The 16,980-nt window shown below is 45.2% G+C and overlaps 1 protein-coding gene across 1 annotated transcript in view; it reads left to right on the top strand.

Annotated features, from left to right (window-relative positions):
* Positions 1 to 6,400: 6,400 nt before the first annotated feature.
* Positions 6,401 to 16,980, top strand: part of NOS1 (nitric oxide synthase 1) — a 534,740-nt gene continuing 524,160 nt past the window's right edge. The window contains exon 1 of the mRNA XM_086943269.1: positions 6,401 to 7,519. Coding sequence (XP_086799395.1) covers positions 6,801 to 7,519 — 719 coding nt within the window. The 5' untranslated portion in view covers positions 6,401 to 6,800. The remainder of the gene's footprint in view (positions 7,520 to 16,980) is intronic.

Below are 16,980 nucleotides of genomic sequence, written 5' to 3'. Positions count from 1 at the left end.
TTTGGTAGTTGTGTACCTCCTTCGCACACTTTTGCATATGGTCACAATTACAATTGGCAGACCTCACCATTGCTCTATATTCTCTACAGAGAAGCCAAGGATTGTAGGAGCACTGATGGACACTGTGAAAAATGTACACTGAGTTTGAACTGAACTTTGTAGCTCTCCATGTTGGCACATCTACAATCTGAACTCACTCAGCTACATAGGAGAAACTATTTTACACTGTGCAGCTGTACATGAGTAATATGTTCCATAAAGAAAACTACAGGAACACAACATCCTGGAAAAAAGCAAAAACTTCTAGGGAATGCTAAAGTAAGTAAAGTGTTAAATGTAAACTCGAGCAGCACTACTCTTCCTAAGCTGAGAAGGCAATGTTTGTAAGTGCGGCCTGTGGCTGTTACCAGCAGCGAGGCACGCGAGGGGTGGCAAGACATTTACAGCTGCGGCAGCCACTTAACGTGGATGAAGTTTTGCAAACCAGGTTTGATGTGCATTTCAAAATCTGTGAGTAGTCCCTTAAATAATAAAATAAAAAAAGCAAGTGACGATAGGATAGAGGTGTATTGGAAGAGCTTTGCGAGGTCCCATGTTGTCGAACTAAACTGGAACTACAGATCAGGCTTAAGGTGCGTCAGAAGAGCTGTACGCATAATTGGAACGTGCCCACTCCCACAAATCTAATTTAAGGCTGGCGCAGTGGGTAGACTGGCGCACTAGACAGATACCTGTGGCCTTATTTATGAAGGCCTTGCGCCACCGGTGCGTCACTTTTTCCCATGTTAAAAGTGACGCACCGGTGGCGCAAGGCCTTCATAAATAAGGCCCCTGGCTTTTTGTGATTTCGCGAATCGCGCATTTTTCGCAAAATTGACCAAGGTGCGCGATGCTCGCAAATGAATGTCGGGGGTGTTGCGGAATAAAACCGAAATGTTGCGTCTCTGAATTATTTATAGTTTTATGACCCTCCTGGAACTGAAAACAACAATCTGCTCTTGGCTTTCATTGTTGCCGAGCCAGCCGCACTGAACGTGTTACTGTCAGAAGGCAGGCAACCACACCCAAGGTCTGCTTCCGGTCTAGAGGAGCCGTGGACCGAAGCCTGGCAGTCAGCACATGCGCCCTAGCATTGCCAGTCTGGGGCACGACCGCGCTGGGAATGTCAAAATTAAGACAGTCGGGGGAATGGAGTCACCTATTTTTTGAAAAACGCCACTGTGTGCAGCAATTGCGAGCACGCACTTGTAAAATGCAGTGGCATGTAAAGTCATCAACAGTACGGATTTATTTAAGAGGAGGAGAGGAGTACCATCATATACCATTTACTTTGCATTAGAGTAACAGGAATGAAAAGTAAGAGGTCTGTAATGGTACTGCTCTGTAAACAAACCAGCAGTATTTATGGACATTTTAAGGATTTTGGGGCGTGGGCCAAACAGTTTGAGGGCCACTGTTAGGAGCAGCTTTGAATCTATGATCCAATTTCAGCTTCTTCATGCCCTCTTTGGCCAGCTCATTGGCATTCCACAGGCAGACTGGTCCAACATCTAAATGTGTTTCCACCTTATATTGAAGGAAAGTGATGTGTGTTTTCAATGTTATAAGCAGCAGCTTACAAATAATATTGCAAATATCTGCACCCACTGCCATTTCTCATATGTGAGGTCCCGTTTTGATCTAAAAGGATGTTTGTAAATCGATGTTGCATGAAGCAAACACAACAACATTTCCCTGCAAAAAATCTGTAATACACTGCCACACATTATTCGTTATATAAAAAATAAAAAATCAATAAAAAAATAATGGTATGTACGTTTAAAAATCATTCAATGTCATCGGGGCAGGACTGTGTGGATAACAGAGCCGGATCAATCAGGGGGCCCCTGAAAGGCTGGGGTCCGGGACCAAAGCCCACGTTGCCCATGACTTAACACGTCTATGGCAGTATTTGTTTATTTACAAAGCAATACCGATTCAAGACATTTACCTTTCTTTCCTTTTCTACAAATGCGAAGTAATATCTCTGTAACTGTACTACTGCGTATAGATGAGGGAGCCAGCAAATTAATGGGTATAGCCAGTCAAGGTTCTGGTTTGACCCTATGATAAAAGTTCTAAGCAATGTATTTCTTAAATATGTTTGTTGTTCACTTCAGTACATTAAACGATTTTACTGCATTGAGTAACATTTGTCAAAAGTAGTGGTTTCAGAAACATTCATGAACCCTCCACTCTAACAACGATACCATTAGTAAACCCAGGGATTAGTCAGTTGCCATGTGTCCTCTAGGTGTGATCTATATTGTTATTATAGATATGACAGCATTGTAATCATTACATCCATATGTGAGAGGTATAGTGCACATCCTGAACTTATGTTTGCGGGTGCTCTCATCTCTGTAATGAACACAAATGAGGTTCAGTGAAAAAGTGTTTGCCTAAAATCATTTAATTTGGTCAAGCATGAAGCTGGAGCACTATCATAGATTATACAGCAAAAACGAGAGATTTTTGTGACCAGCGCACAGCCTGAACACACATATTTGAAGGTGCTCTCATATCTGGGAATGAACAAGAAGGCTCAGTGAAAAAAAAGCATCTGTCTAGGATCGCACATGTGAAGGAGTCATCCCTGATTTTCTTTCAGTTTCATGCAGTGCAAATCAGCGAGTAGATGGGTATTTCTTTCTGACATCCAAGGTTGATGCTTTGCCTTTAACTCTAACAGGATGAGAATAGAGTGTAGGTGACAGGAAACATGTTGTTGTGGTTAGGGGAGCATACACCATGTTTTTTTCCTGCAGAGTCCCATTTTATTTGGACAGAACTAAGAAATGTCACTAAAATAGGGTACTGCAAAAATGCTGCAGAAAGTGCAGTAGTCTGCTGCAAAATGTCCCTGTTTTGTTCCGCAAAATTTCCTAATCCATGCTGCAATATCCTGGGGTGGTCTGATTAGAATACCGGGCACACTCTGTCAGCATGTGCCCCCATCCGAAGGGCTGCTTGGCTGGGCTACTAGCGACGATGGTGCTGGATTGTGATACACTAAAATGCAAGTGTAAGGTGTGTTGCCCCACTGTTCATGGAAGAGGAGAGAAGTGTGTCCAAATCCGACAGGTCAGCAAGGCTCAAGTTAGATCATGTTTGCTATTTAGATTTTTGCAGGTGGAATGTGGTGCAATTGCTCAAGTGCCGGGTGAGGTCTCGCTCGCCCTTGAGGCAGAAGCTAGAGTAGTTGCATCAGATGCTGGTCGTGGCCTGCCTGCCTTCCATTGAATATAATCCATCCATGGCTGCTGACAGAAGTGGCCCAAGGCCGGAGTAGGCAACCCTGCAGAGTCTCAATGAGCTGGGGCAGGGCCGACCAGTGGAGTCAAGGTGGGAGGGTGGATCTAGGCTAGGTGGGGCGACTCAGCTCCACCCACCTTTTAAGTTGTGCCTGCTTGTTGGATTTTGCACAGGGCTCTCTGCAGGAGTCCGATAGCAGATTGACTTCGGAGAGTGTAGTACAGGTACCTTTTAAATGCAGTGAATTGCATGCATGTTTCTGTTAACATCTATATATTGCCTTTGTCCGGTGTTTTGGCATTCTAGAGCTTAGTCCTTGACATTCCTAAAATGTTCATGATTGTAATGCAAGTGTGTCCCTACACGCAAGCTCCTGTTAAACTTTGCTTTTGGACTGTGTGGGGGTCATTTTCATTGTTCGCTTCACAACACTAAAGCAATGACACAAGTGCAAGGGCTGTGCTGGTGGGAGCCAAAAGCATCATCAGTGAAATGTGTGTCTCAACAGCAGTGTTTAATTTGAACCAGTGGTTTCCGGTGTTCATCATCAGCACCAGAACTTAATTGCCGACACCAGAGTTTGACAGTCTACTACAGGGTGGCGCTGTCTGGCTAATTTAGAGCTTACCACAACAACATTTACTTATAAATTCAATAGACATTAAGAAATAGCTGATACATGAAGCCCAAGCTACTTTTAAAACTTTGGAGGCCAGAAATAGCCTGTTCGCACACTGTTACTTGTTGCGTATGCGCATGCACGCATGCTGGGTGTGCTCTTGTGAGATGGCACTGCTCCCAGACTGCGGACACACTCCATGAGAGCTCTATCAATAGCAAGCTTGCATATGTTCTGCATACATTTCATTTTAGATCATTTCTATAGAGCTCTCACACGCTACGAAATGAGGACCTTGCTTTAGGGATGGAGAGAATAATTTCCCCCAATTTTCAAACATATATCTGATATTTATTGTTGAGTGCCTGTGCCAGCTAGTACATTGGGTAAAGCATGGCAGCTGAATGTTGGCTCTATGTAAAGTATTACTGGGGAGAAGTCTGTCTCTTCAGTTACTGCATGCTGTAGTGCGTTTCTACCGTGCATGTCTCCGGTCATATTCCACGTGTTAGGTGGTTTCAGTAAAGTACATAATTTAAAATAATCTATAATCCCCATCCGCATCAGTGCTTTTTAGTAAAGTATATGAGGGGCAAAGGAGGTCTTTTCAGGTCGCAAACGAGCTGAGGCACAAAGCTGGAGGGAAAGCTAGGCTGAGGGCAGCTCCTGTTAGTAATTCCTAGGTCACACACAGTACAGATTTCACAAATGCCTTACTGTGCCTTCTGTGCATGGAGCTGGCCTGCAGCCCAGGATCAGACAGTGTGTTTTATCACTCGCAGTTATCTGGGGAAACCAGATCCAACAACATCCAGGCGAGTGGGAGCGGTGCTGTGGGGACCCGGGCCTAGATATATTACCAGTGCACTGTGAATGCATGCAATTTTAAGAGAGAGTGCTTGCCTTTGTCCTTTTTAACGCTTTAAAATAATGCTTTTGTTTTGTTTTGATTGATCATGAGAATCAAGCACTTAGCAGCCATCTGGTGTAAAGATATTATTGAGCCCAAAAACTGTTTATGTGCTGTCATGCAAGTGTGTATGTTTTGAGGCACAAGTTGATCAACAGTAAGTCTTGTTACCTTACTGCATCCTGATCTTAGTTTTATTTGATTGTGTAAGACTAATAACATTCACTGTCAGCTTTTCAACATGTCTGACTGGCTAGTGACCCTGAAAGCCCAGTAGAACTAGGGTAGTCCATTATAAGTTTAGCTTGCTTCCTGGGGGTTTGGAGAATGGGGGATGCTTCAAATACCCAGCACATATGTAGGGGCAGTAGGGTTGAGTGCATGACGAGTTACATCATTGTTATCCAATTCAATAATACTGATTGTATCAACCTCAGAAGGATGAACGGTTGATTATTACAGCCAGGATTTGAACCTGTCACCCCATTAAGCATGTCATAGGTTGACAGTGTGGAAATGATTTCAACGTAGGTAATACTGTGCAAAAGGGGTTATATTCAGAGGTATACTGAATGCCCATTAACAGACAGTTAAACCAGTCCAGTGCCTTCCCACACCACACCAGGTCCTCTGAGACTGGCAGTCTAAGGCAAGACTTGATCACATGTGTACCATTGCCTCTCGAGGCCCTTCCTGCTGGTAGACCCTTCCAGTGTAGTGGCGGGCAAGTAGGACTGTGGGGCAGTCAGTTACATTTCAAATCAGTGGTACTGCAGAACAGTCAGATGTGTTTCGTGCAGGTAAGGAAGGGGGAAGGCCAGGTGAGGGGAGTCGACAGATACTAAAATAAAAAAAAACTCCCACCTTGAGTTCACAGCATCGCCGACTCAGCGATGTGGTGAATGCAAGGTTAGTGGCATTCTTTTTCTTTAATTTAATTTTCGCTCTTTGAGGTATGTCGATTTCCTCTTTACATGGTTGTGAAATTTGGAGCAGCTGTTTTGCTCACCACTTTCAAAGGTCACCAGCCGCCACTGCTAGGGTAGTAAGTGGACGGAGTGTGTGTTGTTGGATTGGGCCTGACTTGACCGGAAGTGAATAGCACGGAAGTTTGAGGTCAATATTGAAGTGCATGGTAGGATGGCTAGGAGCTTGCTCAGAGCAGAGTTGATGGTGGGCTGGGAGACAGCAGGTGGTGTGCCAGGCTTGCGGGAGGGCCGCTTCTAGTAGACCATGGCGTAATAAAGGAGAAACTGATTTACACCCGGGTTAAGCGCTGAGATTGAGTGATTGGGCATAGGGTGCAGTGACTTTAAAAGTGCAACACTGAACTAGTAGAAGGCAATTGACGAGGTACATTGGTAAAGCTGTGTGTGCGCGCGCCCCAAGATGAACCAATGAGCGATCTACAAGGGATAGAAACAAATATGCATAATGCCTGTGCGAAAAGTGTATTTTACTAAACGTCATGTACGTGTTTTCATATATTTTTCATCTTTGTTTTTCTCAGACTCAAGACGCCGAGCTCGCACTCTAGACGAGGAGCTAGCCAGTCTCAAGGAAGACACTGGCGAATTGCAGCAGTCTTCGAAGCACATCCCCTTGGTTTTCCCTGAATTCCACAGCTTTATGGTCCATTTTCCTCCTCCTCACGAGGCCCGCCAAAGCATTAGGATCATGTTGCTGTAAGAATCTTTGCACTGTCTCTTTAAAAAGTCCCGTTCTAATTATAAGAATGAACTGAATTTGGCAGCAGAAGGCAGAACTGAAACTAGTGGCCAAGCAGCGATATTTCGAGCAAGATCCAATTCTTGGCATTAGTAACGAGTCGCACGTTCACACACAAGCCCATTGCAAGCCTCTCTTAACTCAATATCCATCCAGAGCCCCCTGCCAACAGCGCAGTCGAGTTGCCTGCACTAGCCCTTGAATCCTAAAGTCGTGGGGCTGCGGTATTCATCCTTGTCGCGGGCTACCATGGAGGACTATGAGTTCAGTGTCCAGCAGCTTCAACCCAACGTGATCTCGGTGAGGATTTTCAAACGAAAGGTTGGGGGTCTCGGGTTCCTGGTGAAGCAACGTGTCAATAAGCCACCTGTCATCATCTCAGATCTGATCCGGGGTGGGGCCGCGGAGCAGAGCGGACTTGTCCAGGTGGGGGACATTGTCCTGGCAGTCAATGACCGGCCATTGGTGGATGTGCCATATGAAGGCGCTCTGGAGATTCTCCGTAGTATACCTTCGGAAACCTTTGTGGTACTTATCTTACGAGGCCCTGAGGGCTTCACCACCCACCTAGAGACCACCTTCACCGGTGATGGGACGCCGAAGACCATCAGAGTCACCCGTCCCGTGTGCGCCATGGCCAAAGCCATGGGCCTATCGAGTCAGAGCATCTTCAGCAAAGACCAGCCGCAGGCAGTTGACAGCGCAACTGGCTCGGCAGGCTCCTCATGGGCCAGAGAAAGTGGGCAAGAGGGGAGCCCGCTGATGGACTTCAATGGCCTCGCATCTGTCATGGTGGGAGGGAAGAGCGATGACATCAGCAGTACATGTCATAACGGCGGGACAGAAGACAATGTCATCCTCAAAGAGATCACCCCAGTTGTGAGTCACCTGCAGAACGGACGAAAGGAACTCAATGGCGACAGTCCGCCCCGTCTGGAGAAAAAGGACGTGGAGGTGCAGGTGGGCAGGTAAGGCACCCTTACTGTGATTTCTGACTCAACTCAGTGGCTTGTGAGGAGAGGGAGGAGGAAAGCAATGTATCAGGCCCTCTGTTGCTGTCTCTTAAACATATGGATATGAAGGCTTTGGTCCAACATAGGTTATTCATGTGTATACACCATTCTTGTTGTTCACGGATTAAGTTTCTTTTTATATATACTCTCTTTATTTCTGTTTTCTGGTGAACTTGACATATTTAAACAGTTACATCTCACGGACCACCCTGAACAATAGGCAGTACAATCCCAGGTCAGAGGCTATTGATCCGATCTGGGTTTCCACTGAAATTGTTTCCAAACCGACAATCAGCAATAATATTATCATTATTAATCATTGTTCACAGATTTTGTGGGGCTCATTTGGGCACCCACAGAATTAATGCTTATGAATTAGCAAATGCATACCATTATGAGGCACATGGAAAAGTGGAAGAGGCAATCACATGAGCCCTTGTGTATTCTAAAAAATACGGACATACATGTCTTAGGTACTTTGAGCACTAGCTATTTCTTAACCAGGTATGTCTGTAGTGTTTTTGTGTGAGCTGTAACTCAGCAGCTATTTTATCATTAGCTATTTTGAGCGTGAACACCTCATGTGGAAAGATCAGACATGTGTCATTCATTTTTAAATGTATTTTAAATATGTTTAACTCTGACGAGAGTTGCCATCTGTAATATTTAGGCGAAGTTGACTTTTTTTATCAGTCACCGCACTTCGAAAAGTTTAGTTATGGCCTTTTATTGATGATGTTAAAGTAGCATCTGTACTGGGGTGAATGTATGACATTGTTCTGCATTCTGTCCATCAACTGTGGTTTTTGCATTTGTCACCCCGAGTTGGCAGGGTATGCTCAATCGTGAGTCCCATGCACTCCACGCCACTGGATTCAAGCAAGCCGGGCTGAAAACGGCTGGAATGCCAGAAACCGGTCCTCCGAAGCTTGTTTCCGGTCCAGGGAAGGCATGGCTAGGCAGTTCGGGCTGGACTGTTCCCATGTGGCACAGTGTCAGACTGATTTGCATATGGCCATGTCTGAACTGGGGTGGTGTGGAGTGCAAAAAAACGATGGATTTAGGCCCAGATCTCTGTACTGGGGTGAATGTATGACATTGTTCTGCATTCTGTCCATCAACTGTGGTTTTTGCATTTGTTAAAGTAGCATGTCCATAAAACATTGGACCTCTGCAGGTAGTCCGTCAGGACCTGTAGCTTTGCCATGTTTTAGTGCGGATACAGTCTTTTTAACCTCTGTCTCTGAGATATCCAATTCCAATGCCTCACTTTGCGCTTGCGATAAATGTGGAAGAGATATCTTATCCAGCCATGACTTCCTTGCCTGTTGGTCATCTATGATATCATCCCTATATATTTCCGCAAAAAACTGCGTAAAGGCAGTACTAATTCCTACATCTGATGACCTGAGCTGATTTTCCCCCGCTGCCATGATCCCTCTTATGTGGTTTTTTGCTTGGTCTGCTTTGACCCTCCAGGCTAAAATCTTACCTGCGGTTTCTCCAAATTCAAAATTGGACAGTTTGCTCGCCTCCCATTTCTTTGAGACCCTTTCTTGTAGGATATCTTCTATCTGACTTTTGAGGTCTGACATATTTTTTTGATCTTGTAGTGAGCCAGTTGTGCCCCTAAGCCTTTGTTCAATTATCTCCAGCTCCTGTTCTAGGTTTTTGATTTTGGCTAGATAGTTTTTCCTCATAAAGGAAGCTCTGTTGGTGATGCAACCTCTCAGGTATGCCTTAAGAGTTTCCCATACTAAGGCAAGGGAGGTTGAGTGCAAATTGCTATCTAAAAACATCCTAACTTCGGAGTTGAGGTATGTCACTTCCTCCGGGACCAATAGAATAGTTCGATCAAATGCCCAAGAGGGATGTTTTTTGTGAGTTTGAAGTATTAAGGTGAAAGAGAGAGCTGAATTGTCGGATAAGTGAGAGGGTATATAGTTAATGCTGGCTATAGAGTTTTGGAGACAGTAGCTAAACAGTGCAAAATCTATACGTGAAGTATGTTTATATTTTAGATTTCTATAAGATACCCCTGGTTTAGTGCCGGCTCTTTCTCTCCATAGATCTGCCAGACCCAGGTCCTCCATAATCCCTTTTAGAGTCTGTCTAGATTTGGAAGGGGGTTGGCAACTATACCTGCTACTATTAGTGGTTTTATCAAGTTTTGGATTCAAAATAACGTTAAAGTCCCCTGCCCAAATTATGGGGTCAGAGGTAGTTATTAAATCGTTCCTTATTATTTCCAAAAAAGATGGGTCATCAGAGTTAGGACCGTAATATCCGACTAGATTGTATTTCTGCCCATGTATAGAGAGGTTAACTATGAGCCATCTTCCAGATTTGTCCTCTCTGAATTCAAGAATCCGCACGTTAGCTGGTTTTTTGCAGATTAAGAGAATTCCTCTTATATTTGCATTATGGTCAGTACTTAAGAATACGTCAATCCATTTTTGCTTTTTTAAAATTGCATCTGCCTTGTTTTTTAAGAGATGTGATTCTTGGATAATGATGATCTGCGCCGGGGAGTCGCGCAAATATTGAAAAATGCGTTCTCTTCTCCCCTGCACGCGCAAACCATTCACGTTCCAAGATAAAAAAGATATCGATGTCATTTCTCCTTCCCGTTGCTCACTACCATTCCACCCGGTTTAGTATTTGTTGCTTTGTTTCTTTTAGTTATTGTCTCTAAGGCGATTGGACTGTAAAAAAGAAAAATCTGTTTTAAAGGGCCAAGCTTCTGAGGATAATTTTGAATTTTTATGCTTTTGTGCCCCCCCCCCCACCCCTTTGGAGAACCCATCCATACTTACTCCGACCAGTTGTTGGGCCGGTTTGCGCTGATCTGAGCTCTACTCTCAACACGGAGTTACACTCCTTAAAAATATCTGAGAAAAAACATTGTACTGTCGTGCACAATCACCATCGCCATCACCATCACCATCCCACTTTCCCTCTGTTTATTTGTTACTCACTTTCTCCAAATAGTGTGGATTTATTCATTTAATCATTTGTTTATCTACAGAAAAAGGGTTGTTTATGAAATAGTGCAGTATATTTATTTATTTATTTTTCCTTCCCCCTTTTTTTTTTTTTTTTTCCCTTCCTTCCCCTAACTTGGGTTTGTCATACTACTCTAACCTTGCGCCCATCTGGGAATCCCCTGGGCTCCCTTCCTGCTGGGATGATAGGCTTACTATTCCGTTGAGATCAGGAGGGATACTAACATGGGGAGATGTGTTGACAGGTGACTCTCTGAAGCCCTGGGAGGATTTGCGGGAGCAGCGGGGGATAGAGCTCTCGAGGTTTAAGTATCTACAACTAGATAGCTGGGCTAAGGCAACAAACAGGTCTGGGGCACCATTAGGGAAGCATAGTATCACCGAAGAGAAATTGGTAGCGCAACCTGCAGGGGGTAAAGAGGTCTCGAAATGGTACTGGTGCCTGCTAGAAGAGATAGACGGAGATTTCACCCTCCCGGAACAACTATGGGGCTCGGATCTGGGGGCCCAGAGCATCGAAACCTGGCAGAACTCCTGTACCCTACTATATAGATGTGTTAAACCCGCATGGCTAAGACGCAATCATTTTTTCACAATTCACCGTGCATACTTTACACCGCTAAAACTTTCTAAATTTATCCCAGGGAAGAAATGCAATAAATGCGGCCATATCGCAGCCTCAGATGTCCACATGTTTAAAGAATGCCCCAACATATTACAATTTTGGAATGAAGTTAAAGCAACTTTGGACTCCATTCTTAATACTTCGATCTCCATCACACTTTCCTTGATCATTTTTGGATGGGACAACAATATAAAGGGCCACGCTAGGACATTTCTGTTCTTTGCCATATTGCTTGCAAGAAGAGAGATATGCAAGGTTTGGATTGAAAATTCAGCACCAACCCACGCAAACTGGCTGTCGTCTCTCTACGCAACCTCTAAAACGGACTTGAGGAGATCAGGCGGCGAGCGTAGCCGTATCTTTTGGGACGTTCTGGTTCATTGGAGACAATAACCGGGGTTTTTTTTTTTTTTTTTCCCCGGTCCTATGATTATGCCTTGAAACTCCAAGAACTAGGCCCCCCCCAGTCGGCTCAGAATGGCTAGTTCAACTGAATAAAACTTCAAGTTTGGAGTCTTTTCCCACGATACTCTTCGGGCCATCCATTGCCGAATTCCACCTAATAGAGCATAGGATGCAGAGGAAACTCTGCTCCTGGATAGAGTGGTTGGCAGTTGGAGGTTAAATAAGAGGTGGCCAGGCAAATGAGGATACAAAAAAAAAAACAAAAAAAAAAACATTGGACCTCTGGAGGTACCAGACCTGTCTTTTAAGTTCTCTGAAAAAAAGGAAGATGTCCACAAATTGGTTCTGTCTCCAAAGAAAGGTCTACCGAGGCTATTCAGTGAACACCAGTACCCACTTCTTTTATGGACTTTCTAGAGAAGCTTCGTCAGTTTCTGTTTTCGTTTTTTGTTTCGGGTCTATGGTCCCTATTCAGTACTAGTCTGTCATTCAATGTCACCAGACTTCTGATGCACTCCAAAATCCCACACCCTTTTCAGCAGCGGCATTATTTGTTTCCCAGATTGTACCATTCTCCGATCCTTTCGGGATTGATTAGCATTTGAAAGAGTCGAGTGACATGACCTGGAAAGAGGAGTCTGTTGTCCTGTTGTTACTTGTTCTTTTCAATGTACGCAGTGTGTGCTGTGGCTCCACCCAGAGGTGTTTCTGACTCTCTCACTTCATGCCATTGGCTGCCTCCCACATGAAAAGCTTCCATTAAAAGGCTTGAGGGACTATTTTACCTCTCAAAAGTACCCGGAGTACACATTACCTTTTCTATGACATACATGGGTTGTATGCCGAAAGAAAACATTTTTGTTTGTTCTTTTAACTTCAGCAGGTTGTTTTTAAATATATTTTAGTCAGGATTCACATTTACCTTCCTGGAGCACTCATACAAAATGACTATGGCACTGGTTCCCCGATTCCATAAATGCAGATTGGGTGGTCGATCGTTCATGGTGATGGCCTCCAAACTATGGAATGCACTTCCTGTTCACATCCGTTCCTTAGACAATCTTTTTGCATTTAGGAAAGCTGTGAAAACGTATCTTTTCCCCCTGCCTTATTAGCTTCCCTTTGTGTTCTGCTTTGTTTGTTATGTTCTTTCCAGATATAGCGCCGGGACGCCCCTTTGCTGGGGCAGCTGTGCGCTCAAAAAGTCAATATAACATAACATAACATAACATAACTATGGAGGTGCAAAGTTAGTCGATCTGACCTTAATATGACACCATTAGAATGGGCAAATGCTGGTTGCATACTCATGTGCGTTAACGTCAGACCAATTGGCTTGGTCAGTGCCTGTTTTCTGTTGGAAGAAAAAGCCTGCTGACAAATTAAGGTGTGGTGCGATCTCCCTACATACTGCCATGTTCCCCTTATAGTTTGTTGTGCTTCTGCTCCACTGGCTCCCGGGCCCCCCTTTGGACCGGCTTGAACTGGTGAAATGATTGGTCTTTTGCAAGACCATAGCATCTGGTCTCACTAGAACCTAGCACCCACCCCTCTATGCTGAGGTCTCAGTCTGGGCAGGAAGGGACCCCCTCAGGCTTGGATTGTGTATCATTGACTAGTGGTGGAGTTGGGCAGAAGGCACAGAGCTCGAAACAGCACTCCTGCCCCTCCCCCCCCCCACACACACACACACACTGTGACATTCCTGCATAGATGTTCAAATGCGTCTCTTTACAATTTACCTCTGTCCAATCAGATACCAGTATGGTAGCTTCACATGACTATAGGATAGTTTAATGTGGCTCCCGTTCAGAAACATTAAGTGTAAGTACCTACCTGTACACTGCGGATGTTGGTGTTCTTGACAGAACACCAAGAGCTTACTGCTGTAAAGAATGTGGTTTCCAGCGTTATCCTCAACATAAAGTAATTACTCTGTAGGATGGAGCGCTTGACTCGGCTTCAGATTAATCACTTTTATCATTTTTCCTGTATGTTTGCATAAACCTGTTTTTGTGTAATGTGACAGCCTTGACAATGTCATTTTCTGACGAAACGTGTTTAGGCTGCCTTTGATATGCCAATTGGTTCACAGTCAATGTATTTGGAAACTGTTGGACTGACACGAAATTAAAGATACTTGGATTTTATGTCACTCTACAGCCTACTGGACCTATGTTTTGGACTAGTGAGTGTGCTTCAGTATCATTGTTTTCTTTTTAACAAATACACCGCTTCATCAGTGGAAATGCCACATATGTGGAGGTGGCGGAGGAAAGAGACATATGTTCTTCGTAGCATGTTCAGATTGCTGAGCAGAAAGCTATAAAGCAAGACAGAGACACAAAGTTTGTCAATATGCGTGTATGTGAACGAAAATGCTTCCATTTATATAAGAATGATCATATTCTAAAATAGTAAGTGCAGCAGGCCTAAGTTTCTCTTAAGAGCCTGCAACCTTCATTATCAAATAATACTGAACACTAAGACTGCCTAATATTGATTGCACGTTATGAATCTTTTTCTGCCACCCTTTACTTTGCATATTCTATTTCATTCCTGCTTTCTCTCTTTGTCACTGCTTTCCTATATTTTTCTTATTCCACTTTTCTCCCTTTTTCTTGGTCAAAGTGTGATGTAAAAAAAAAAAATCCCAGTCACACCTGCAACGACTGGCACAAATTAAGCACTGGCTGTGGATGTGTATGGATAAGCCAAGAGCACTCAAATGTTCCCATTTCAGTAACCCTGGTTTGCTGTTTGTACTCTGGTAATAGTAGTCCTGCATTTATAATGGCCAACGCTCCAGGCACTGACGAGGCTTCCCCCTTGCCTGCGTGTTTTTCTTACCAGCATAACTAGTATTTTAATGTCTCAGCCGGTACAAAAATTAGGGAAATCACCTAAAGCTGGTATTTTTCCCCCTTGTCATTACATACTTAAATAATTATAAGAAGAAAGCACTTAGGATGTGTTCTAGAGCTACATTTGTGGCCCCTGACTGATGATTAAAGTAAACAAAGACAGAAAGGCCGTGTTAAAAATGAAAACAGTCGATTTTATATACAGTCCGGTTGAAGTATCATGTCCCAGCCTTTGCTAAAACTTAAAACGTGAACAAATAGCTATTATTTTTTACTGGGAATGGAGGCAACCAATGCGCTGACACGTAAAGAAGGAACCAATAATGGAATGCTTTCTCTACAGATTGCGCTACAAATTGGAGTTTACAGTGCGTATAAAAACTCACTTTTGACTAAATGTGGAATCGAGGTATGGAGAGAGACCAATGCAATTTGATCAACCAGGAACCTCAGATTAGAACTCGAAACACAAAGCCGGGGTTCGGAAGCTCTCCGGCAGAACCTATGAGGGGACACAAGTTGCGGGGATCAATTTCTCCTAGTATTGGAGAAGCCTCACTCCTGTGTTGGAGATGGAGGGTGCCACTGAGTCGAAGAGTACTCACCCAGTCACTGGGCCAAGAAGCTGTCTTACTCCACCAGTGTGGACACTATGTTATAAGGGCCTGTGGGGACAGTCACGTGTTAGGCTCGAACCTTTCATATTATTTGCTGGCCGGACTTGCCTGAGGATCTATGTATTGGTAGATTCCTGCGTTAAATAGGACAAGGTGTGACACTCAATCAATCAATCAATCATTTCTAAAGTGCACTACATACCCGCAAGGGTCTCAAGGCTCTGGAAGGGGGGGGAGGTGGGTCCGCTACTGATCGAACAGCGAGGTCTTGAGTATCCTTCTGAAGGTCGGCAGGTCTTGGGTCTGTCGTAGGCTCAGTGGGAGGGTGTTCCATCTCTTGGTGACGAGGTGGGAGAAGGATCTCCCACCAGTGGTTGTTCTTTGGATGCGCGGGATGGTGGCGAGTGAGAGGTCGGTGGAGTGTAGCTGGCAGTTGGGGATGTAGAAGGAGAGCTGTCTGTTGAGGTAGGCTGGGCCGGTCTTGTGGAGTGCCTTGTGTGTGGGTGAGGAGTTTGAAGGATATCCTCTTGTTAACAGGGAGCCAGTGCAGGGTTCTCAGGTGGGGGTGATGTGGCCGTGGCATGGTATGTCGAGGATCAGTCGTGCCGAGGCGTTTTGGATGCATTGTAGTTGTTTGATGAGCTTGGTCAGGGCTCCTGCGTAGAGGGCGTTTCCATAGTTGAGTCTGCTGCTGAGGGCCTGGGCGACTGTCTTTCTTGTATCTGTCGGGATCCATCTGTATATCTTGCGGAGCGTGCAGAGTATGTTGAAGCAGGAGAAGGAGACAGCATTGACTTACTTGGTCATTGAGTGCGTTGAGTCGAGGATGATTCCCAGGTTGCATGCGTGGTCGGTGGGTGTCGGGCTGCTCCCAGTGCCGTCGGCCACCAGTAGTCGTCCCAGGCTGAACTGTTCGACCCGAGGGTGAGGACCTCCGTCTTGTCCGAGTTCAGCTTCAGACAGCTGGCCTTCATCCAGTCGGCGACGGCCTTCATTCCTTTGTGGAGGTTGGCTTAGGCGGTGATGGGGTTCTTGGTGAGGGAGAGGATCAGCTGAGTGTCGTCGGCTTAGGAGATTATGTTGAGGTCGTGCTGTCGCTACGTGTGCGAGCGAGGCCATGTATATGTTCAACAGCATCGGGCTGAGGGAGGATCCCTGGGGTACCCCGCAGATGATCTCGGAGGCTTTGGAATGAAATGGGGTGAGGCGGACGCTCTGGGTTCTGCCGGAGAGAAAGGAGGTGGTCCAATCCAGAGCTTTGTCTCGGATCCATGCGGCGTGGATGCGTGCGCGTAGTGTGCGGTGTCGGAAGTGGCAGAGAGGTCTAGGAGGATGAGTGCTGAGGTCTCGCCGTTGTACAGCATGGTCCTGATGTCATCAGTGGCGGCGATGAGGGAAGTCTCGGTGCTGTGGTTACTGCGGAACCCTGACTGGGAAGGGTCCAGGATTCTATTTTCTTTGATTTATCGGGTTAACTGTCTGTTGGTGGTTTTCTTGATGACCATGGCCGGGAAGGGGAGCAGAGAGATAGGCCGGAAGTTCTTGAGGTCTCTTGGGTGTGCCTTAGGTTTTTTGAGTAGGGCGTTTATCTCGGCGTGCTTCCAGATCTATGGGAAGGTTGCGATCTCAAGGGACCCACCTGACGTTGTGCAGGTGAGTTGCGATGGAGCAGCTTGCACTGTTGAAGACGTGGTGTGGGAATAGGATGGAGAGCCGGAGTGGATTGTGTGCATGGTCTTGATGGTGTCATCGATGCTCACGCTGGCCCAGGGTAGCAGGGGATCGTGGTCGAGGGTGTGCGGAGGGTCTGTTGTGTTGCTGTCTGGGTGTTGAATCTGTCATGGATATCTGCTATCTTGCCAAGGAAGAAGGTGGCTAGGGTGTCGCACAGGGCTTGCGA

The sequence above is a fragment of the Lissotriton vulgaris genome, chromosome 11, assembly GCF_964263255.1.
Source record: "Lissotriton vulgaris chromosome 11, aLisVul1.2, whole genome shotgun sequence".
Lineage (NCBI taxonomy): Eukaryota > Metazoa > Chordata > Amphibia > Caudata > Salamandridae > Lissotriton > Lissotriton vulgaris.
This window is presented reverse-complemented; position numbering and strand designations above follow the sequence as displayed.